Raw genomic sequence first — 25,050 nt, 5'->3', positions numbered from 1 at the left:
GCAGCATGGGTCCTGCCATGGCCCCTCACCATTTTGCTGAGCGCAGCGAGTTACCTGTCATGATCACGGGCAGACGCTTGTTTCCACAACCCCTCGAAGCACAAGTGTGTTTGTAAAGAAAGTCAAGTTTGCAAGGAGAGGTAATATATTTTTAATGCTTCTGTTGCTATAGGTGAAAAAAGCTAACAAATACGTGGCTCAGGATGGTGTAAGGGAGTTTATGGGCATTTATGATTGCTGCAAATTACACATGACTGTTTTTGCTAGGAAGCTTTTTTTTTAAGTTGCAAACAACTGCTTGAGGTAAAATAGCCATCATGCCAGAGTCCAGTGAGCCTGCTGCGTACAGGCGTGTATGCAAGCTCGTCTCGACTGTCTCGAGTTCTCGAGTTCTGAGTGTTTGGCTTCTTGGTCCTTTGTAGCAGTGTCCACTGCTTTTTGAAACATAACTTGCATTTTCAGCAATTTCTGATGACTCAAATGGTTAAATGTCATCTTCAAAAGTGACATAGAAGCTTATTTTATGGGTTTGGGTTTTTTTTTTTTCATGCCTACAAATTTTAGCCTTAATGATTGCCATTTATTCTAGGTTAAGTTGTCTTATGCGATGCTGCTTAGAAGCACTTGTGTGCTTAATGACTGGTGCTGTTCATAAGATCTCTAAGGCAACTTTGTTTTTTTTTAAAGATGTATTACAAATAGTTAAGGAAGTGTTTCCATAAGCATGCACACTGTATTAAAGCCGGTATAATTAAATGTAATGGCTACCAACTGTCACTAGAGGCTGCTCTTAATACACTATGGAGAAATAAAAACAGAAAAACTTCACTGCACGTCCTCCATCTCCCATAAAGGAGATTTTTTTTCTTTCTTTTACAAGAGGAAAAAAAGTTAATCACCGTGATGCATCTGCATGGTTATCCTGTTTATTTCCACTGCTAAACCATTCATTTAACCATAAAATCATTCTAGCTATTACAGCCCTGTGAGATTAGGCAATACATGGACAAACCACATTTCCCAGACCACCGATATTAATTTTTTTCTAGTGTACGCAGAAAATAGATCAAAATTTTTGAGTTGTATTTTAAGAAGTATTTGAGCAATAGCTCCTAATTATTGTAGGAAATTTATGTTTTACTTTAACATATGTTTTTGGAGTAATAAATTTCCCACAATAAAAACTTAATGATACTTCACTAATATGTTTTCTGATGCTTGCTGTTTTCTGTCCTTAATCTTCCCCATCTGATTTGTCTTTGACAGGTTGCGTTCATCTCCTATGTAAGGAGTCCTAGCTAAAATAATAAAAATCCCTTCAATATTTTGCAAAGAGCTCTTGAATAGTTTGTGCAGAATTGTTAACATGCAAACCAGGTGTATTTATTTAAACAAAGCTGTTTGTGTCACTAGGACATGCACATCAACCTGCTTTGGCAACTTAACTGCCTCTCTGTTCTCCTGTCCTGCACATTGTTTCCATGTTCATTCAGACAGCCCAGAAGGTACACCTAAAATGTCCTTTTCCTGAGTAAACCCACCCATCCATTAGATCAGAATGAGCAGTTTGTTTTGGCCAAATGAGGTGTTCTCCATTCTTTCAAAATGCAAAGACAGCCAAACACTTCTTGCTCTGCTGTGTTCTCTTCTAGCCATGCATCTGCAGACATGAGTGGGGGAGGTGGGGAGCGGTCTGGCCAAGGTGCAGAGCAGAGCAGAAGGCACCTTATCGGTGTGTTAGCGTAGCATCATGCTTGCATGAATAATGTCCTTCATCCTAGCCCTGACTTTTCTGACTGGGCCGCTCTAGTGCCAGCTAAGACATGCTGTTTGGAGTTGTACCTGATTTCCCCCTCCTGCAATCCGATCTTAGCCATAGCTGACCTTCCCCTCCGTTGTGTTGTTTCAATGCTAATTATGCGTTGTTGGCTCTGCTGGCTGTTCTGTTTTTGTAATACGCAGTGACTGACTCAATGTTCATTAAAACCAGTCCCTGCTTGCATCAGCCTTTCTCAAATTGCACAATTGTGTGCTTCTGTTTTGTGGCTAGGGCGATACCTGAGGGTGTAGTTTGCTCCGGTTCACCTCCTAGTTTGTGCTGGTTCACTTTCGTGCCTGGAGCTTGTCTTTCCTCTGTTGCAGTCTGGCCGGGGAGCTCAGCAGCCCACATGTGAAGCCAACAGTCATGTTATTTCGGGGCATTCGCTGGGGGAGCACATTTTTGTTTGTTTGTTTTTCTCCTGAACTAGGGAGGAGGGGAGTGAGTCTGTGCAGCTTGAATGAAGCTTTGTTTTCTGCTGAGGAAATGAAAAGCTGAAATCTTGTCTCGCCTGACACAGAAATGTTCCCTTTCACAGGACTGAGCCTTTTGGTTTGGAGTCCTTGAGGTGGTAAAGTAAAAGAAGGGCTGCATTTACAAGAGGACTGGAGGAGAGGAACGCCCCTTAACGTGCAGTGTTTGGAGACCTTGTGCAGGAGGTGGAAGACTTGGTGAATTATTGTTTCTGCTGGAGAGAATTTTAAACCGCATGTCTGCCCTTTCAGGCTATTGCTCAAACCACTGTACTATGGAACGGTGCTCCTCTACATTTCTAATTACTTCGGGCCTATTAATGGAGATCTAAGCTTATTAGCAGCCTCTGTTGAAGACATCCATCTTTACTTAAAGTAGTAATAAAATATAAGGGTCTGGCAATCCTGTGTTCTCAGGTGCTCATGTGAAGCACCAAACTAGAAAGTTACTAATTTGCTTTTGATGCTGGCTATTACTTAAATACCATGGGAGAATTTGGAAGACCAGGCCCAGTATAGTCATGTGGAAGGGTTCACGTACATTTCTGTGGAGAAGGCAGAACTGAGCCTTGATCTGCTTGCTTTCTTTGCAAGTGCTCCAGCCCAAGAAAAAGGGGTGGTGATGACTTCTTATCAGTGATTTTATAACTTCAGGTCCATAGTGTTTTCTCTAGCTGAAGTTGCTTAATGAACCTGGGTGGGCCGTAATTTCAGTTTGCTGAAAGTGACTATTTGCTAAAATAAATGAATCAAATCAGTTTTTGGCTGCCCACCAGACACCTGGAAAATCTGCTTCTTAGACTGCCACAGCAACTCTTTTGGCTTATAAGAACTTGACTTACGGCTTAACACCTTTTTTGCCATAACTGTGCAACTTTTGCTCTGGCTAATAGCGTTAACTACCCTCCAGAGAGCATCCTGCAGTTGTTTGTTTTCAGGCTCCCTCTTTGCAAAAGACACAAAAAATACCCCCGAGTTGCAGAGCTGCTACAGGTATGAGCTCTGTAGCTCTGTGGTATGCAGTTCTTGGTTGGAGAGGCTTCTTCACTGACCTGTGGTGCATGAATGCATTTGACAGCAGGCAATACAGAATGGGAACTCTGGAATGGCAGAGCCTCATGATCTGTGCTTGGCCTTGCACAGCTTGGAAGAAACCATATCAGTGACCAGTCTGTTGTTCACTGCAAACAATTAAAAAAATTCAGAAGTACTGAAAAGGATATTTAGAGGTCACCTGGCCATTTCATCCATCTCCAAAGAAAAATGAACATTAATGGTTTAAGCTAGGGTGAAGGTTGTATGGTCACATATACAACTGCAATATCTATTTCAAATTAACTCTTGATTCTTACTAAGAATAATGACCCTGTATCCCCAGCCTTCCTTTTGAAGAGTTTCCAGTCCTCTCTCATGCGTCAATCTCTTCCTTTCCCTGACTGCTTCGTTCTTGAGACCATCCATACACATTGTTTCAGCATCATGAAACCACCAGCAGGCAGATGTCAGCTTGATAGCAGTCTCTGGATATCAATTTGTGAAGAAGAGAGGGTTGATATGGAAAGGTTTTCTGCGGGTGAGGGACTGCTGAAACAACTAGTGAGTGGTACTTAAGAACGGTGTCTCTCAGATACTATGTCATGGTCATATTTTTCAGGATTTGCTCTTCCCTCACAACTCTTTAGAATATACACTGGGAAGCCAGAAAATCTCAGATTTATCTGAACCAAATACATTTCAGATACCTTTATAAATAGATTTGTGTTTTTTTCAGAAGTGCGTCTTGGAAAAGGTCAGATATCTGGGCAGTCATATGAACCACTGTAGTACCTGTGAGCTGGAGAACATTTCCTTAGTCTCATATAGCTATATTGTTCTGTACTAGTTTTCCACATACGAGCATACATTCAGCTGCCATAGGTGTGGATGTGAAGTTGGAATACCTCCAGGTCATCCGGCTTCTGCCTAAACACTTGGGAAAGCAAACACAACCTTGTTTGACTGACTTTCATAACTGGATACATATAACACAAGATGAAGTTTTAATCTGGTAGTATGGTATTGCTGCTGCTAGCAACAGGATAAGGTCCTATCCTTCTGACCCTGTTCAGCTAGTCTCTCCTGTGCCCATCACAAACTAGCTTTTTCCCTTTTACCTTGAGTCCCAAAAGCTGCTGGAAGACACCATCACCCAAAATGATTATAGCCAAGAAATGGCACTGGTCATTGTGGGAAGACTGGAGGGATAATTCCTAGTCATGTCCTGTTTCAATGGTGAAACATACCATACATATATGGTATTTTTTTTACGTCTGTGTACTTTGTAGCGATCTTAACTGCTGTTTTAGAACTGACTCAGTTGTAGATGCCTTGGTATTTGCATTGGTGCTATTCATTTTTTGTTCTGTGCAGTAATACAATGTTTTCAGTTTTTTCTTTACCTGAATCATCAAGATGATAAAGTGTTTTCATGTGCCTATCAATCAGGCTTACAGCCTCCTGGGGCCCATGGGCTCACCCTTTATAGGATGCACAGCTGTGGCTGATATGAGAAGGATTTGCAGAGCTAGTGTAAGGCAACACTGCAACAGTCAAAGTGGCCCCTCTTTAACTCCACCGCATCTCACTTGGATTACTCAAAGCGTTTCTCTACTTCACTTGCATGCAATAGCTTTTGCTGTGGTACAATAGGAACAGCAGAGCCTCAAAAAGCTGTGTGGATCTAAGGGGCCAGCCGGTTCTGCACTCCCTCACTTGGCTTTATCAGTGGAAATTCCTTCCTCGCTGATCGAATGACGGAGGGAAAATTATCTCTTTTTAAAACAGTTCGCATTTCTTTGGATTCAGTTTCAAATTGGCATTCTTAAGCTTATCACAGACCATTTGTAAATGCACTAGTTCCTGACCAAAAGATTTAGCATGTACCAGATTTGTTATCCGTCTAGGACAAACAGTCTGAGAGAGGCACATGCCATACAGTACATTCTCCATGAGCCATTTAAAGGTAGCAAGAGCACTGCATAATCTAGAGAACATTATTTCAAATTGACAGAACCTTTACCCTACCATAAAAGCAGCCTTCTTCTAGGGCTTTTGGATTTACTTCCATGTTCACCTACCCACTTAAGATCAGTGTAGAAATCCAGCTAACCTTTCTGTAACATCAAAAGTATCCAAGCACTAGTCAAATGTCTCTCTGATCCAGGGTAGCTCGGGCACAAAAGCTGCACATGGTCCCATCTTCCCGAACAGAGCGAGAAACAAATGACAGACGGCAATTGCTTGGTTGACTATTTAAATCCCCTTCTCTCCTCCATTCACTCAGGGTCATGAGCCCAGTAGTTGTTCAGGCTTGTCCTTGGTTTCTTGCTCTCTCTCTGCCTCAGTGGTATTTTTCTGTTGTCTCTCTCTGATTGACCTTTTAAAATTTTTTCTACTACAGCAATACACAATGCTACCAATATGTGCCTTGTCTTGAACAGTGGTATGTCTATGTGATTTGGATGAAGGCTGCTTTTGCTATAGCTTTCCAGCACCCTGGAAAATCTTCATTACCTGTTATGTTTTCCTTGATGAAAGCCTACTACTGTAACCGACAATGTTGGCCAGCCTGATGCCACTCAGTGGTAGTAGGGGCTACATGTAACAAAGGATAGAAATCTCTTAAAGTAACTACTTAATCTTGTATCATTCCCATAGTACTCATACTTTTCTTGCTACAGCAAATTGTGGCAGAAGCGTACGAATAGTTAGAGAATCAGTTCTTTCTGCCAAATTTCATTAAATCTTCTCTGAAAGGGAAAACAACTCGGCTACTTGCTTGAACATCTTCATATCGGCTTTACATTGTTGCACATCATGGCCAGCTGGAGTTAAAAACTTCCAATTAAAACATACAGCATCGACAGTGCACAGAAAATTTTTCTGAGCTGATCATACTATTGTATAGTCACAGTGATACAACACGCTGATAGTATTACAGTGTGGTGCTACCAAACCAGTTCGTGACCTTGAAACCAAGAGAGTTGTTGTTTGGCTTCTGTTCCTTCAATTTACTCATCGAAACTGTAAAATCGTGAAGACAAGTTGGCATGTGTCCTACTGAGCAGGCAGCTGCCCAAGGACAGCCTGCTCCCAGTGTGCTGAGCTGCTGGTAGTTTGGGTGTGGGCAGCTGCTTAACTTTCACTGTCCTCTGTGTGTGAATCTGAGCAAGAAGAAAAACTGGAAGAAACTGCCTGGCCCTTTGCCACCTCTTCACCTTAAAGGCAGCTGGTATATCTGTAGCAAGTTGTAACCACTGTTAGTCAAAATCCTGCCATGTTTTGTTTGCAGGAGGCAAATGACTGACATTTTCCTTTGACAGGACAACTGATGTGGTCACCAGATTTGTCTGGGCCTGTTGCAGCTATTTGTGTATCTAGGGAGAGGCCCAAAACAGTACCAGCCCTGAATCTCCTGGGGGAGCAGGGTAAAGTGTTTCCATCTGGGACTATATAAGCTTCTCTGGAGCCCTCTGTGCCATACCAAGGCCCAGAGGCAGGCAGAGCCTATACCCCAGGATTTCTGTACATTAGAGCCATCTCCTCAACATCTCGACTTTCCCTTTGAATAGCATTGCAGGACGAAGGGAAGAGAAGTGCTTTTCCATGCTTCTGTCCTCCCATCCCGCTGCAGAGTTTCCCGACAGCTGTGCCTAATCTCTCCCAGGGCTACCTACTGTGAGATGCTCTGTGGTCCTGCTCCCAGGGCATCCAGACAGGGACTGGCTCTAGCTGGTTCCCTTCTGCTGCACCTTTCCACTCAGGAGACCAGGGAGAAGGTAAGGAGGATGGGGCTGATGCTCACGTCTGCTGCCCATATGATGTCAGGACACAGCACATGGAAACCTGGGAGCTCCAAGGCACCCCAGCTCCCAGCTTGGGAGGGTCAGGCAGGGCAGCCCCGTTGCCTTCTCCACCATCACAGCGGCAGAGGGACTTGGGACTGAGAGTCGTTTCTTTGCTGCCTGTACTTCTGTGGTAGACTGAATTGCAGCAGTGGGACTCACCTCCCCCTCTGCCTGAATTTGCCATTTTTTTTGTATTTTCTCAGAGGAGATAATAGATTTTTTCCCTCTCAAAAGTCACTGAAGCTATATGTACGGCATAGCTGGGCTATGTAACAGCTACTTTTCTATTTGCCAGGCAGTTTTGCCACTTTATTAGAAAGAGACTGAGATTTCCAGGTAGACTTTTTAATTTTATTTTTCCCTAAGAAAAGAGACAGTAAATACCATATGTCTTGTTTGCAGTAATGGCTGCCACAAGTTCTTCTTTTGAGAAGATTTAGAAATAAGACAAAAATAACCAAGACAACCCCTACCCCAAGCTACAGAATCCCAACTAATAACATTGAAAAAGAAGCTGATAACATTGATCCCTTGAGTACTGGTAGTTAAACTTCAAAAATCAATGGAGAGGGAAGCTTAACTGGCCTTTCTGTAGTATCAGAATGCAAAGCTAAATTCCAAATGTAGAATTTTTACAGCTATAAATATAGGGGACGATTTTCAGACAATGTTAAAATTACTGCTTAATTCCCTTCAGGAGAAAGCTCCTATGAGGTGCACTTGGAAAAGAATCCCTGAGTATACTAGATAGACTTCTGTGAGAACCAAGAAGTAGCTTTTCAGAGTGGTATGTAGGAGAGAGACCAGCGATCAGTGAGAACCCCAGTTCTGCCATTACTTCTGCCTTGAGTAACTTTAAACATTTGTCTTGTTTGTTCAGGCAAATTCATCTCTCAAAACTTAAAGCTATTCCTGCACACAAGTGCTGGCAGGATCTGGGATCAGCAACTACACAAACATTGCTCTGGCAGGGGTCTCCTGAGTGTTTGTAGGAAAAATATTAAGCCTTGGTCCTCTAAGGTACCTAGGTGAGAAATCCACATTGCTAAATATCTCTGAGGATCTGAGCGCCTAGAATGAGTGCCTAGTATTTTTAGCAAAGTAAAACTTTAAGGGCCTGGCTGTGCTTCTAGCCATGTTCGTATTTCCTCCTTGTTTACTTTTAGCCATTCAATGTTGTTCTTCACCTGCTCAATTGACTGACTCCTGGGCAATTCTCCTGCCCCAGCATTAGGATATTTCTCAAAGAAATTTTCCATCTGGAAAAGAGAGAGAAAAAGAATTGACATGAAGCAAATAACACTGCTATTGGGCAAATGGCTTTTTACAGGGACTTGGTCAAGGGCAGTTTTGGCTGGGAGAGATATTTAGGCTCAGGCCAGTAGCACTGGGATAGTTTTACAGTAACTCATACTGCTTAACACATTTAGAGGATAAAAAGCCAAGTTTCCTGGCCAGTAGATTGTTAAATATATTGACTTAAAACCAGGAGAAGTGCTGTCACCATACCTGCCAAAGCTGGAGCTCAGTGTTGAAGGTTTGGGTAATAGTTACCATTCGACCAAGGTTTCTGTCATTGATAGTGAATCTAGAAAAACAATTTAATAAATGATGTTTGATGCAAAACCATTAAAAAAGAAAAGGCACAAGTAATTATCTGAAGCTTAAACTTCTAACTGTGCTACAATAAACCAGATGCACTCAGATTTCAGCATTTTTGGAAATACCTGTAAAATAGTACGCCTATACAATATCTGTGCTGTTCTCAAATATGTTTACTAAAGGAATGATCCTTTCTGGGGGATTTTTTTTTTTTAAATTAATGACTTACTGTCTCATGCTGGAAATTAGGTGTATTGCTGCTCAGCAATACAAATGCTGTCCAGTTCACAGCTCTAGGCTTGCAGGTGTGCTTTGCTTCTGTGCCCTCACCAAGTGCTTAGAAAGGAGAAGGAAGGAGAGAGAAGTCACTCAAATAGGGAGGAGCAAAGCTAAAAGGTTTGCTATTATTTCCACTGCTTGTCTGTATGTCTGCTGCTTGCTGTTACCGCTAGAAGGAATTAAAAAAAAATTCTATACACTGTCTTCTTGTTATGAAATCCATCGGAAGAGTGGAGACATGACTGACTAATTTCCATGGAATAACCAGATTTCTATGGCCTTGGTAGAACTTTCTATACTTTTTAATCACCATTTATTGGTAGTGATCATTTAGGGAAAGAATGGTTTTCAAGTTAGCAGCAAAGTACTTTTTCACAGCAGATGGGTATAATTGTGTTGAATATGCTTTCAGTTTTCATTATGCAAAGGCCAGTGATTATAGCTGTAGAGTGAAAATATAGAAAAGCATGGCATATAACAAGATATACAGATAGATGTAGACCTAAAGTTTCCAATGAGTTCATTAGCGTACCTGTCAACTAAGTACTGCCAGTTAAGTCGTATCCAGTCCCAGGCCATTGTTTTCCCATAGGTGTTATACGAGATGTATCTCAGGACTGTGAACACATCTTGGCTTTTGATGAGGCTGGTGTTGTAAATATATTTCAGATACCTAAGGGAAATGCCATAAGAGTCAATGAGAGCCTTTCATGAAAGGCCATGGAAAGCAAATAGTAAGTTAACACTTTCAGTGTAGACTTAACTGATGGTGATGATGAGAAATAATGCAATGCTAATGTCTATATTTCTCAAGTATTTGCCACCATAATCTACAGCCTATTTCCAAGCAGGAATATTGTTTTTGTCCGCAGCATTTTAAAGGTGAAGTACACTGATCTAAAACATAAATATCTGTTGATAACTGTGTCAAGAGATAATTGTATTGAAAGAAATCTAAACAGTTAGGCAGTTTCAGTTACTTGAAAATAGCCAAAACCCATTATTATTCCTATATTTTAATCAAGTAGTGAAAACAAGATTGGATCAGTCAGTAGTCCAGCCTGTTTGGGTAGCCAAGCACCAAAAAAGTAGTAGTCCAGGCTATAAAGATCTTATAGGGACCATGAGTACGCATGCAGGTGGCTTGCTCACACTGAAATCTGTGTTGTTTGTTCCGAAACTCTTATCCACACAAAATTAAAATTCATTTGGGCATAGCATGCCTGCAAGTGCTACAGTTATACTGTCAGTTACAGCACAAATGGTTTTGACTGACAGAGTGGAAGGATCCCTCAGCACGCACGTTCGCAGGGAGATAAGTAGCGTGGTCATGGCTTCACAGCAGCAGCTGCAGAAGAACACCCTTAAGCTGTTGTGTGCTGGGATTAAGGATTGTCTTCTTTTTTCCTATATGTAAGGGACAATTTTCTCAATGTGTTTGCTCTTTTCCTCTTCCTTCTTATTTTAATAGTAGCTTAAGAGAGAAGTTCTCCCTGCTTTAGGGGGGATTTTTTATTTTCTGCAAATATAGGCTGATCTAGCTAATTAATTCATGTCTCAATCATGTCAGCAATTAGTTATTGAATGGCTTTAGATTATGGCTGTTGTGGTCACAAGAATTTAGGAATATAGCTGCCTCCTACCACTATTTTAATTACTCTAACTCTTATATTTACTCTTCCTGAACCTCCTATACTTCCTTGTTTCATCTTGTTTAAACTTGGAACTCTTCCAGGCAGAGACTGCTCCATCTTATGATATTTAGATAGGGTTCCAACAAAGCGGTGAATGGCCCTGGTGAAGATGTTTGCCTGCATCTCCGCTACATGATACAACTACATGCAAAGTTATCAGATAAGTTTAAAGGAGCTGATGTGTCTCTGCAGAGCGGCAGCCTGGGGAGATGCTCGCCCAGTCTGACAGCTGGACCAGCCTGGAGCAGTCACTCCCGTCACTGCCATGGCAGCATGAATACATCATTTCCTGTTCTAGCTCAAGTACATCTGCACAGCACTTCAGGGAGCATTGCGACTTCGCACAGATGCCTTCATAAGACTGTTAGTAACAATTGCTCAAGGTTGTTTGCCTAATTTTGGCTACTTAGAAGGTAGGCATCTAGTCTAAGCAAACTCCCCCTGTAGCCACTGGAGGGTGACTGGCAACACCCAAAACCAATTCTTCCCATTGATTTTGAGTCCCTTTCCTGGTCTGAGATAAACAGTGCTCTGGAGGTCCTGCCTCCCTTCACTGATTATAGAGGAAACATAGATGACTAATTTTCTGCTGATGCTTAACTATTAGACAGCTAAAATTACACAGGGTGAAGGCACTGTTGGAAGAGCTGAAGGCTATTGATTGTGTGCAGAAACTACGTTGTGTTCAATATCTTTCCACTAAAGGAGCAAGCCTTTTTTTCTACTATAGTACAAGCTCGGAGGGGGGTGTTAGATAACTGGTCTTGAAAATGTGTTGCATTCCTCATGCTGTAATCTGACAAAAATGACAGCACAGGAGAGAGGAGAGGGGAATGAACAAACTGTGACCAGTTGCTTCTGTAGCGAAAGAAAAACCTTTGTGTGTTTAAATCACCTGTCCAAAAGGGTAATGTTCTTCACTGATGCCAGGCCATACAGCAGCTTTTCTTTTTCTTGTGCTAATGAAGTTTCTTGGTATTTCTTGAACATGTAATTCCACGATGACTCATTGCCTGAGTTCTGCATGCCATAGCGATATACTAGGAGTCGGAGATTTGCAGGAATACTAAAATAAAGAAACAGTACTTGAATATTCTTCCTCCTTTCCTGCTTGAGATCTGTGACCAAGTCACATGCTGTGTTATTCACCAGCCACAAAAGCCATGAGCACTCACGTTTTTCCTTGTAGCCATTGCTTGAATAGTTGAGAAGCATTGTTCAAAGATTCTGTGTCATCCATACTGCAGGCAAAGTCTAGAACAGACACACGAAGAAGCCTTTAAAAGAGAGAGAGGGAGAGAGAGATATTTTCCTACTGCTTAGCATTCTTTGAATCCATCAATAATATGAGAAGGAAAAAAGAAAGATTGTTCAACCTCTCCAAATGGCCTCCAAAATCATTCCAGTGCAGTTGATCCACAATGGGTTTTACCAGGTAGCGAAAATATTCCTGAGGTAGGAAAAGGGGGTTTGTTACTTGTGTAGATTTCTTTAAATAATAATATATTTGTGTTCATAGTTTATTCTCAATTTTTCCCAGAGCTAGCATTTCTTAAACAAAAAGTAACACAAACACACACATGCACAATCTTTCCAGATCACCACAGCATGCTAAGTCCAAATGCTTGCAGTACTGATGCACAGATAGGACAAAGGCAACCTGCTTCTCTCCAGCCTTGTCTGTGCTCCCAAATGAAGGTTGGGGTACAGCAAGGACACACTGCCACAACTTTTTTCCAGAGATAATGCTGAGTTCAGGACATACTTATTTTAGTGACCATTAAATCACATTCAGCATGTTAGGTCAACTAACAAACCTGCTTACTGCCACATTGAGATATAGCCATCCTTTGTGCTGAGGACAGGTGTCAGAGATTTTGCTGCCCTATACATACTTCTTTATTGAATGCAGGACAGCCTTGACTAACAAATGTCTGTACTGTGACTTATGGTGATGGATTATAAGAATAATTAGGCATAATTTCTTTCCTCCAAGTGCGTAGTCCTGAATTGAGAATCCAGGTAATTCAGAGATCAGTACTAAGCAGTTTTCAGCACTTTTTTTAAGAGTACAGTAACAAAAGTAAATACTGATAGCTCAGAAACATTGAAAATCACTTGAACTTCAATATTATTGCTGTTACAGATCCTGAATTGTCAGATCCAGTGGTCCCATGCAGGAATGTTTTTTTTTGCTTCATCACCTGAAACCGGGGATAGAGATTTGTATCATCTTCAAGCATGTCTGCGAGATAAGTCACAGCTGATATAACTCTATGCCAAGGTAAATAGTCTCTTTCATTTGTTAGGTATTTTGTGAGCTCCAGGGGAACAGAGTAATTCACGAGTCCAGGTCTGTGGAAGGAGAAAACATAACTTCTGTTATGTTAATGAATTTGAAGAACTTACTTCTTTAAAGATATTAGAACACTATTTACTTTAGAAGGTCTGAAATAATAAATTTTGGGTGGGGGAAAATAGTCTGGAATGTAATTTGGGAGGTGTTTTCCAAAGAGACCACCAAGGATCACTGTTGATCAATGCCTAACCGCAGGAGCTCTCACTGCCGTGAGGAGGCTGCTCACATTGTGCAGCCGCCCAGTGTGCCCAGAAGTGGGTAGCCCTCAACTGACTACATTAAATCCTGTCACACAAAAGGGAATTGCTAGCTCTGGAGACATCCTGAAAGGCTGAGGAGATTCAGACTTACAGGCTCTCACAGAAGGTCGCCCAAAGTTTATCTGTGTCAGCGTGGCTGGGTACAAGAGCTAGAAGTTTCCAAGCAAGTTTTTAAACAAGATAGCTGAGGTGGTAACTTCCTAATGCCATGCTATGCATTGTAGGCATGCCTCTGATTTTCTGGACACCTAACTTCTTCTGGAGTGCTTCTATTATTGTTACTTACATGGCAAAATCACCCCTTTCTAAGACCTGTGCAATTAAAGCCCTCTTTTTTTCTGCCACTGAACCGAAGGGGAGCATTTCTCTTGACTGCATTGGTACTGCAAGTTGCCAATGCATGCTTGAATTTGCCCCTTTTGGAGGACGACATAAGCCAATAAACAACTAAGACTTCTAATATATTCAGAAATTTTCTTTCAACCACCTGAGTTGAGTTAATTCTAAGTAATGGGCAATGGAAAGTGAAAAACTTGTGTTGAAATCTCTGCAGGGAATTAGTTTACCTTGCTAAAGAAAAGGCATCATCCAAAATCCCTGCACGGTCAGCAGCTGAAAAATTCTGTGTGAAAAGAGGAAAAGAGCGATCAAGAATATATAGATTATTTGCAGAAAAAACAGCCTCTACAGACCTCTATAAAAGACCCACCAGACAGGTCAATGTTATGACACTCACTTCGTGATTGCTGACCAGAAGAGTGCTTAACCTGGCCCAGTTTTGACTATCATAATTCACTCGATAGAATCCAATGTGGTCTGGATTAATGTTCGCAAAAGTATTAGGAGGCGATGGTATCGTAATTCCTGCAAAACAAACAGTGATTGGTTTGTGCATCTTACATGACACAGAACTCACTGGAGATACCTTTACTCCAAAAGTAATATTTGGTTTTAATGAATACCAAAATAAGATCCAAACCTTAATTTTATTTATTTATTTTTTAAATGGCTGTGAGTAAAGATGAGTTACTATAGACTTTAATGAATGCCAGCACTTGTCTTAGAATAGTGAATTATGGTAATTATTGGGGCCAGCTAGTTTGTTAAATTTAAAATGGAGATCATTGTGCTTAGAGTGAGGATGGTGAAAATTAGTGTCATTGTAAAAAGTAAAAAATTGCAAAGAAACAGTTCTTGCAAATATCTCTTTTAAAAGGTTTTTCACCCTCATGATTACTAGTAGTTTTAAAGTTCTCATGTTTTATCCTCTGTTCGTTTCATTTTTCGGTTTATTTCAACCAACTTTTTATGGGTTTTCTTTCTTGTACTCTTCTCTGATTCGATTTTTGTAGCCATAGATGAAGGAATTACAAAATAGGCTGCAACTTTACTCAAGCACTCATGTTTAAGGAATTTCCCATTTAAAATGAATCCTTGAAAAACGTTACTTTCTCAGAAGCTTGGCCTGGTCCAGTTGGTGCTGCTAGTTATGAAAGTTTTTCTATCGCTCCTTGAAAGCAGTGGTCTTCAATCTGTGGTTTGAGGGTGGCTGGAGTTAAAAGCACTTTTCTGTTTGGATGACCCATACAAGGTATTTCAAAAGGCATTTTTTCCCTACAGTTGCTGTTTGCCTTACTAGCAACTTACATTTTTACAGATGTAGAAGTAAGCACTTAATCATGCCTTTGCAGGCTTTGTCAAGTTAATAGCCCCTTGCAGCTCACCATAATGTCATGTGGAAGTTAGAGAAGGAAAATTTCTTTGTGTTAATCTCTGACTTGTATCATGACATAAGACTTTTTCTTTTGTTTTTGCATGGATGCTGAAAGCAACCAGGTAAAAAAAAGGCAAAACAAAAGACAAATTGCATTTTAAATAGGTAACATTCAAACAAGTACAAGAAGAGAAGAGCTGATGATTGTGATATTTCTGAAATTCCAACATGTGATGAAATTTAAAAACTCAAGAAGTCAGTAATTTTTTTCTTTTTTTTTTCCCCATTTTCTCCCCCTTTTTGACCAGTAGAGTTGTAGAATGAGAAATTCAGATTTGACTGCATAATAGAACAATCATCAAAAATATCCATGTAGGTATTTCCTCATTCCTGAACTCAGCATTGGAAAATGTGTTTAATCATTGTAGCTCTTTTTATTTAACTGAACTCAGATTGCCAGTTTACCATGCCACAGATGTGTTCATCAGCTTCCCACTTCACCTCTTTTCTTAGACTCGACAAAGGGCATATCTAAGTCCCATTAATTTTAGTACATTATAATTAAGAGTATGCTTAGATGCTTCCTTGAATAGGACTAGATTTAAACACATGCTTAAGCACTTTACTGAATTGAGCCTAAATTGACATAATGTGTGTATAGGGGAAATAATCATCTTATTGCAGAAATGACTAGTAACTTCAACACAACCAAGCTGTGTGCTGGTTCCCGGATCTGAAAACTGAAAAGCATGAAAGTTAATTCTGTATTTTATTTCTTGTTAAGGACATTGAAAAGCTTTATCCATTCATTACTCTTAAAAGAGAAGGGGAAGTTTACCTGCAGAATCAGATGTGTTGTAGAAAGTATAAGTTGTTGAATTCCCAAGTCTCCATTTCACTGGTATATTCCATTTGTAACTGAAATTATTTAAAGGGAAAGAGAATCAAATGACGTTTGAAACCAAATGCTAAAAATAAAACTCCAGTGTATCTTTTTATTTGTTTTAATGCTTACATCTTGTTTTATGAGGTCAACTGTGTTCTTATGTGCATGTACATTTACCAAATATCCCTTGTAACAAAACACAGTGTTTTACCAATAGCTGTTGTTTATGTTGTAAAGATGTTTCTGTGCTATGATACTCTATTCAGGCAACAAAATGTCAGACATAGGTGTGGTATGATTGGGGCACTTATATTCCCTGAAAAGCAAAATAAAAAACATGAAGTGTCTGAGCATGTTCATGCTCTAGAGATGAGGAGTAGCAGTAGCTTGTCTTAATACTTTGTATTTATCAATAGTTCTCAAAATGCATCTGGTAGACTGAGCAAGGGAGTGGAGTAAGATTTTGTCCAGTGTCCGATGTTGATGTATTAGTCAAGTTAATATGGTACTGTGTTAATTACATGCCTAAAGTTAAGTCTGAAAGCTTCACAATTTATCTGGTTCTTTTTTTTTTTTTTTTTTTTTTAAATCAGTGAACTGCTATGGCCATGTCCTTCTGAATGCAATCTTCACCTCTTGGTGACTCCGTATGCTGGAGAGGGTAATAATTACCCATAATCAGAGAGAGATCACATGAACGAATTTCCATTGTGCTATACTGTGTAGTTTATTACCACAGCTCTGGAACACGCAGCCCTGCTAAGCAGTATCTTCATGTCATGTCAGATAATAATCTAACAGGATACAAAGCAATTAATTTAGTAAAAGGTGATTATATGTGGATGGCTGGTGTGAGTCTTAATGTTGATGTGTCTAGGGCTTTGTGCAGACACCAGTTAATCTTTGCAATTCTGACTTGAAATAAGTGGTTAAGTATTATGAAACCTTTTTTACTGATGGGAAAACTGAAAGAGCTTAAGCAACCACTGCGATAGAGTCAGTAGGACCTCTTGCCTTTTCCAGCCTATTTTCCTTCTCCAAGACAACTTTAATTCCTCCATTATAAAGCACTGGGAGCCAAACGTGACCTTACCTCTTCCTCTTCTATTCCTTGAATACCTTCAGTGGGTAGGTGCAGACTTCTCAGTCCGGGGCATGCCCAGGACGAAGCTGAGACATTTGGGCTGGAAGGGAGCCATGACACAGCCTGACCAAGACCAGGCAGTCAGGGAAGCAGGACAGCAGAGCATGCCATGAGTGTACCTGCACAGCCACCTGCATAGGGTTGCTAAAATTATTAAGCCCTTTTGAGCACTCAGCTGCTGTTCCATGTTAGCATACTACAGGGAGTATCTCCCAGGGAGATTTTTCTTCCCTTTTAAACCCCCTGGTGGCAAGAACTACAGGAAAACCTGAGTTGTCTTTACAACCCTGGATTAAGTGAATGGTCATTAACTTCCAGAAAATACCAAAATGAAGGCTATGGTATCTCCTGCTGTGTCCAGGAAGAAAGATCAACTATTGTTTTGTATCTTCTAAATAAAAATATCTTAACAGATTTATACACTTCTAGATTTTACTCGTTGTCTTACGGAGCTTACTGCCATGGAATTTAGAGAGGTTATTGTTTGGCCAGAAGCCCCAGTATTGTGTTTCCCCAAGAGAAAGCCCATAAAAGATTTTTTTTTTTAAACCCTGGTTTTTTAATGAGGGGGATTTTATTTACTTTTCTTTATATGTTCCTGAGATTACATACATAAATACTTTTCCTGAGCACAAGATACAATAGCTGTGTCCTGTTAACTGTGCATATTGAGGATGTGTTCCTGACATGTTATGCTGTAGCTACATGTTTGCCCAGCAGCACTATTCTCAGAGCACAGGTTTTTGAACTTTCATTTCTTTTGAGTACCAGCATGCAGGAGAGGACTCTTTCAAGCCAAACAAGCTTGAAACAAGCAGGCAGCTCAGGAGACTATCCCTGCAGGGTTCAGAGAATAAAGCATACACAAGACCTGGAGTTTTCACTGCTTAAATCAAAACCCTGCACCCGGACATGAAATAGGCCAGTCCCATCTGGGGTAGGATCTCTTCAGAAGCTTCCTCATCCCCATCTGTGAGAGTGGAAGGAGGAGGTATTGATTTTCAGTGGATCGACTTTTAGGCAAGGGAGTAAGCCTGTCCCAAGATAGATAATATAAGCATTATAATATATATTACTGCATTTTATTTTTAAGTAAGTCTTTTATAAAAACTACATATTCAGAAACAAATTCCCCTCTCACTTTGGGAATAGCAGGGGCAGTGCACAGCTCAGCTTCCTGACAGGTTAAGGTAGGAACAGTGCTGGGATTTCTACTCAAGAAATGACAAATGGCAATGTACTGTAAGTCTTGAAGTCAAGCAAAAGTAGGATTCCCGAGTCTGGTACCTCAGAGCATAGTGCAATAAGCCAAAATTTTTAACCCAAAGAAGTATTTTTGCCTGAATAGTCTGTGAAACCAGCCTTCAGATTGCACAGTGCTGTAGTTAGCAGCTAGAGTTGCTTCAAAAGCCTGCAAGCTTTTCTGCTTATGTTGGGAGAAATACAACGTTGCAAATACGTGGGTAATTGTCTCATCCCAACTCTTTTGATACCTATCCTAAACTGCCAATACCACGGGCCTTCTCATTGCTCAAGTTTTTTCTTTTTAATCAGAATGAAATAAAGTGGCCCCAACTGTTTCTTCATTTTCTCCTTGTTCTTGCTCTTTGTATTAAAATAACTAGTAGAAGCTAATGGAAAATTGCATTTGGGTAGATTTATTTCTGGTTCATACAGGCAAGTTTTACTGGTTCAGTTGATTGGGCTAGTTCAAGGAATGAAACCTTCCTAATATATGTTAATGTGGAGCTCTTTCAGTGAAATGTTAGCAAAGTTGTGTTGCCTTAAAATTGGGGCTGACTAAGAATATACGCAATGCCAGCTCTGAACAGTTATTCAGCTGGTTAAGCCATGGTGCAGCCGAGCCATTTTTCTGTGCAGGTCCACCAAACCACAGGTAGGGTTCATCTCCCCTCAGGTTAGTCATCTGTTAATTAACAAATATGTTCCTATACAGTATCCCACCTGTCTTGAATAGGGTAGATGAATGTCTGCAGCTGGCTGTCTGGCCACATAAGAGCCCAAGATGGCTAACTTTGAGTAGATAACTATCTTTTAGATGGGTAAAATTAAGCAATACCATCCTGAGTTAAATAGGAAAAAAGTAGCTCTTGATGAGGATTAATAACATTTATACATGACTAGCTATTTCACAGTAACTCATGTTTTTAATACATGTAGAGAAGATCCTGTATTGTTTGTGAAGACCCTGTGATGTATTATAGATTCTATACCATATAGGAAAGGAATAAACTATTGTGGTATAAAATACCTGGATCATGGTATCTGATTTCTGGACAGAGACAATTTTGTGTCAGTTTTCCATAGTCTGGCAGACTATAATATGCAGTGTTCAACAGATGACTTGCAATCATCTGAGCTGTCTGTGTGTGGAAGTAAGATTTTCTGAGAGACCCTGTCCAATTTTACTCTGCTGTGTTTGAGAAAGAAACTCTGAGACAAAGGGCTGATGCTGTCCTAAATTTGAAATATTTGTATCTAACTTCCTGCTGGCTTCTTTTTAAAAACAAATGCTGAGAGTAAGTTTAGCAAGAATGGGTATAACACTGCCTACGTGTATGTCAGTTGAAGAGAGTATCTGTACAGTATTTCTACCTGTTTTGGATAGACATTGGATAGGAACTTACCCAAGATCAGAAGGAGGATGAGAAGCATTTGCATTGGGATCCAAAAGAAAACGTTTCTGTGTGAATACTGAATTACTTCCCATCTCCAAAACAGGGTAGCCCGCCTGCCTAGTCCATGTGTCCATGACTTCCTTCACAGGTTTATTACTTGCCTATGAATGATGGGAGAAGATTGCAGTCAAAAAGCAAATTCAGTCCAAAGAGGAAAAAAAATAAACATCTCTGATATTGACAGAAAGAAGAGCAGAAAGTGGCAGAGGAAAGAGCAGGTTCAGTACAAAAAATACTCCATTAAATCCTTTTATGGTGCCTGTCATTGAAAGAAGGAATGAGCTGGAAACTTGAACATGGACAGAGGAAACGAGAAGTATGTGGGCAGGAAACTGGCCAGTAACATGAACAAGAAATACTGAGGAACATTTGAGGCCCCTTGCATGCTCTAAGTTCTCTCAATTTTTTCTGAGGAAATAACTGAACAGGACAGAAAGTACATAAAGAGACTTTTCAAATCCAGAAGTCTCCTTGCAGAATGCCCTGTTTTGAGTGTGAAGAAGGAGCCAGTATCAACCACCAGCAGCTGCACTAATGTAAAATTTGATCCATTCTGTGGACTGTGAACTTCTGTCCTAGAGACTGGAGCTGAAGAAAGCTGCCACTGCCTCCCCAGGATGCCACCCGTGAGGGAAGGGAGCTAGGGTCACTGTTTCCTTCTTCAGACAAGGTAGATGACATGAAGATTCAGAGCACTAGAGAGAGAGCAGGAAGAAGTCCTCCTGAGCAGAAAGAAGTCTGGGACCAAGGAGAAGATGGGAACTTGAAAGGAGACACAAAAGTGCAACTTGGGCTGTGTGAGTGTCCACAGTGGTGCAAGGAAAGGAAATATCATCAGAGGAAGAACCTGGTAATATGCAGGTGGGCTTTTGGGTGTAATGAGATAGATGGAAAAAAACAGCCCAGCCTCAAGGAAAAGGAAAGATCAGAAAATGGTGGCACAGAGAATGACCCAACTGGGACTCAGAAGCTAGAGATGGAGATAAGCACCAAAGTTACTTGAGAATGGATACTGTTGAGAGCTTTCAAACAGCTGAATCTGGTTAGAGATAAGGGAGAGCATGGGGTGCATGTGTGTGGTGGGTGAGGGGTGTTTTCACCCATGAAATGAGTTTGAGTTGTGGGGGAAAGTTTCAGTAGCAGGCTGTTTGTTAGCAAGGCCTCCTTTCTTGTTTCTTATTCCACTCCCACAGTCTTATGCCAAAAAATGAGGAAATAACATATATTTGCTGGAAATAAGATGTGTTGGAATATACTGGGAGGCTGCCTAGCTTGTGATCTCCCATTGACAGAAGAGCTGCAGAATATAAAAAGTTTGGGAAACTGAAATCAGTAGGTGAGATATGAAACATTTATTAGCAAGGGTTTGGGTTGTTGTAAAACATACCGCTTCCAGAGCTTCCCAAAATTGTTGTGTCTTGGCATTCTGGAAATGGTGTTTCTTCAAATATGCCTAAAGAGAGGTAGAAGACTGTGAAAATACTACCAGGTCTTTCCTCCTTGCCTATGAAAACAATACACATATTCAGTTGTACAGAGATACAGAGAGCACAGACAGTACAGATCAGTTGTATAGAGTATCTGTCCATGGGTGGTAGTATTGTGAGTAGGAGGTTAAATGGATCAATATTCAGCTGATGAAGTTCCTTGGCTTTCCAATGCATTCCGTAATGCTAAAAGTCAGCATTTTCCAGTGTGACTTGTTAGTACGAAATAAATTTGTACTTGAAGGGTTCTTTGTATTTTGTTTGAATGGACACCAGCATATCCTGTTGCAAATTTCTGTCTAATATAAGAGGTTGTTTAGAAGGAGGAAGCTATTTCAGGAGATTTCACTAGCTGTGGACTCAGAGTGGAAGTGGGAAAGTCTAGTCACCTCTAAATGAATCAAAATGAATGATCAAAATGAACATTACAAGGAATAATGGTATTCAGCTAAGTGTTTGGGCCTCCTAAACACTGTTCCTGTCCTGTGTCTTACCTGGCTGCTTAGCGAGTGCTTTCCTACCCTGTTATCTGGAACCTGATGATGTTTAGTCAGTAGATGGTGCTGTTTGTTTCACTGTTAGCCACAGCTACCTACTTTAATGTTCTTGAAGGCTTTGAGTAGAGGGGAAGTATTAGTCTCTTGTGGACAACGTAGCTGTATTTTCCCAACTTGTGGAACTGTCCTGATTGAATAAATGAAAGGAAAAATAAAGGAAAATACAACTGTCTTGTAGCAGTCCATAAATGTGCTCTCCAGGAGAGAGGGAGGTAAGAACAAATGTGGTAAAACTGTGCTGTAACTCTTCAGAGACGACAGGTGTCAGTTCAGAGGAAAGGGCAGATAATCTTTCTCTTTCTGGAAGGGCTCCTTTCTCCCATTTTTTCTTTCCATAACTTTGTAGCATCACGTTTTTTCCTCCACGAGAAAGGACTATGAACTGTGCAATATCTCCCTTTTCTACTCCTATTACCTCAGCTCTCGAGGGCTGGGTGCCCCGGCATCAGGGCACGGACGAGCTTATGCCTGTAAGAGTGTCCCTGTGTAACAGGCTTGGGTGGGTTGAAGGATCATGGCCGTATGAAGCTGCAGACATACTTTACAGCTGAAAGAGGGGATCCTAGCTGACAACAGGATAACAGAGAGGTGGAGGAGGTTTCTCCACTAAAAGCTGTCATGAATTTAGGTCCTCACTGACAGGTTATCAAATCTTAATGCAGTTCACATTCTTGCTTCTGTGGGGCGTGGAACTTATTCCCCTTGACGTTGTCCACTCAGTACTGAAATGCATTAAATACTTTTGCTACTAATACCAGGATCTCTGATATTAACTTTTTCAATGACAGCTTTGCTACTGTCACACGAGGATCGGCAGCATTTCTGGCATGTTTTGGTGCCACCCTTACCTGACAGCCTTTCTGAAAGAGGTCTGGTGTAATCCAGTCTCGAAGCATTCTGAGGATCGATGCACCCTGAGGACAAAGGGAAAGGGGATAAGGTCATTCCACACTGCTCTAACACTGGATTTCCGTTCATCTAAAAAGCAACATGTGAATGAATATTGTATAAGGCAAAAATAGAAACCATCCATCTGACTAAGGAAGTGGTTTTTCTAATTCCTTCATGGCACAGCATGCCTGCCTGCTGGAGTTTAATTCTGGATGTGAGAGTTGGTTTTTATCTGTGATCAGACACCTGTTTCCAAGTTCAGCTGTGCCAGCGGAAGGGCTCCTGAGCCCTGCTGCTGGAGGTTACTGTCCTGCTGCTCTACCAGTTTGTGTGAGCAGGGCTCCCTGTTTCACTTTGAACAGGACAGGGGTGAGGGCAGCTGGGGAACTAGCCCAGTCCAGCAGCACAGCCTGATAGAGGAAGTGACTTTGGCTGAATGCCCAACAGGTAAGGAACTCCAAAAATGCTGCAAGTCTGGGGCTTTACATGTTGGGAATACCATCTCGAGATTCAGAATGAGCTTTGCTGAGGACTGGTGTAAGAGCTTTGGCCTCTGAAGCAGGGTAGAATTGGGATCAGAGAAGTTACTTACTTGGGTGTCACAGAAAAACAATATATAAACATATATATAAACATATATATAAACAATATATAAACATATATATAAACAATATATAAAAATAACAATTAGGCCCTTGAAAGAAGAAAGAAACAAAAGGAAGACAGGAGAGAGAAATAGAGGAGTCATGTGGAACAAAGAACAGAGTGGCACAAAATGATGAAAAACAAAAGCAGTGCAAACCCAATCATCTAAAACACAAAATACGATTTTAAGATTAGCATGTTTTCATTTTCCGAACTAAATCAAAGGGCAGCTGAGTGCCTAATGCTATGAATGGTTTAAAAATCTAGTTGTCCCATGAAAACAAGAACGTTATCTGAATTGTCAGTAAATCCTGTCTCCCCTATTTACATGCCTGAGAACAACTTCACTGCACGAGTCACGGTAGAGGGACTGTTTGAACAGGTATGCCTCAAACTGCTTTCCAGACTATTGTTGCAGAGTTAAGGTGGTCAGCGGATGACTCTTATCTGATACAGTAATTTAATGTGTTTTTCATGAAATACGTTCAAAAATGACTCAGTAAAATTTAGAACAGATATCCATTAGTGGTAATCATAAGGCTGCTTATGATTAATGGTAATCATAAGGCCATGTGTATGCACTAGGGTAGCTCAGTTCCTCAGCTTCATCTATCAGCCTCTTCTTATCTGATATCACCTCTCAATGACCATCCCCTCCCATTTATATTGAAAGCCAGAGTAGAAATACGCACTTGTGCATGCATTTGGGAACAGCAGAGATTTCTTTTGCTTTAAATTGCAACGTATAGTTAAGCCCCTTGCATCTTCTACTACTGCTTTTCAGTCTCTTCCCCCTACTCTTGTCATTCCTCTGTAGTCCATCATGGAGTGCATTTGAGAAAAACTCATCCTAACAAAATCACGGGTTATAGGAACTCCAGTGTTTTAATAACTTTCCTTTCTTTCAACTATTTGGGGAGGTTCAGGAAAGTGACCTTGATTTGAATAGCTGACTTTGGCTGATGGGGATGTGGGTGGGAGTCTTTTATCAACACTCACATAACTTCTCCTAGAGAGTTGTGGTAATTGCCAAGTATATGACAAGATTGTATGTGGCAGAAATGTGGAACATTTAATCCTAAACTTCTTTAGCTGGGAGGTTCCAAAAATGTGGGCATCCAAGAGCAAATTTCTAGCAGAACTTATTTAAGTATCTGTTTTCTGAAAAGGTAATCAATGTTTGAACTCCAAAGGCAAAAAAATCTCATTATTACTTTAATAGAATCTTTCAAACTAAGAGAGAGGATTAAACTGGAAAAGAGGTGAGATGCAATTACTTTTTAAGAGCAGATTAAAAAAATTATATACATTAATTGTGTAGTCACCAGCTCTACTCCAGCACAGCTTTCCTAGGCGCATAGTGCCGTACCGATCATACAGCAGTTAGAGGTTCCGTTACGGAATACACTGCAATGATTCCACAGACCCTTAGGCAATTCATTAGAATTTTAGGATTGTATAAGCCCTGTAATTGCTCTGGTAAGACTAACAGAGAGCATTCCAAATTATTCTTTATTTGTTTAGTGATGAATATTATCATGAGATTGTTTTTACAAGAAAAATGCAAAAGAGAAGCCAAAATAAAGTCAAAAAGAAACAAGTTAATTTTGTTACTCATTTATATATAAATACCAACAGTAATTTGAGCTAAATCT

The 25,050-nt window shown here is 40.5% G+C and overlaps 1 protein-coding gene across 1 annotated transcript in view; it reads right to left on the bottom strand.

The window, feature by feature from the left end:
- Nucleotides 1-8,287: 8,287 nt before the first annotated feature.
- The window catches only part of ENPEP (glutamyl aminopeptidase), a 48,087-nt gene continuing 31,324 nt past the window's right edge, over nt 8,288-25,050 (bottom strand). The window contains exons 9-21 of the mRNA XM_050896237.1: nt 22,708-22,773; nt 21,203-21,268; nt 19,765-19,916; nt 15,925-16,004; nt 14,109-14,236; nt 13,939-13,994; nt 12,958-13,108; nt 12,130-12,203; nt 11,929-12,030; nt 11,649-11,819; nt 9,592-9,732; nt 8,688-8,766; nt 8,288-8,437 (exon numbers count right to left, since the gene is read on the bottom strand). Coding sequence (XP_050752194.1) covers nt 8,288-8,437; nt 8,688-8,766; nt 9,592-9,732; nt 11,649-11,819; nt 11,929-12,030; nt 12,130-12,203; nt 12,958-13,108; nt 13,939-13,994; nt 14,109-14,236; nt 15,925-16,004; nt 19,765-19,916; nt 21,203-21,268; nt 22,708-22,773 — 1,416 coding nt within the window. The remainder of the gene's footprint in view (nt 8,438-8,687; nt 8,767-9,591; nt 9,733-11,648; nt 11,820-11,928; nt 12,031-12,129; nt 12,204-12,957; nt 13,109-13,938; nt 13,995-14,108; nt 14,237-15,924; nt 16,005-19,764; nt 19,917-21,202; nt 21,269-22,707; nt 22,774-25,050) is intronic.

The sequence above is a fragment of the Gymnogyps californianus genome, chromosome 4 (assembly GCF_018139145.2).
Source record: "Gymnogyps californianus isolate 813 chromosome 4, ASM1813914v2, whole genome shotgun sequence".
NCBI lineage: Eukaryota > Metazoa > Chordata > Aves > Accipitriformes > Cathartidae > Gymnogyps > Gymnogyps californianus.
The sequence above is the reverse complement of the archived record's forward strand: the minus strand, read 5'-3'. Positions and strand labels throughout refer to the sequence as shown.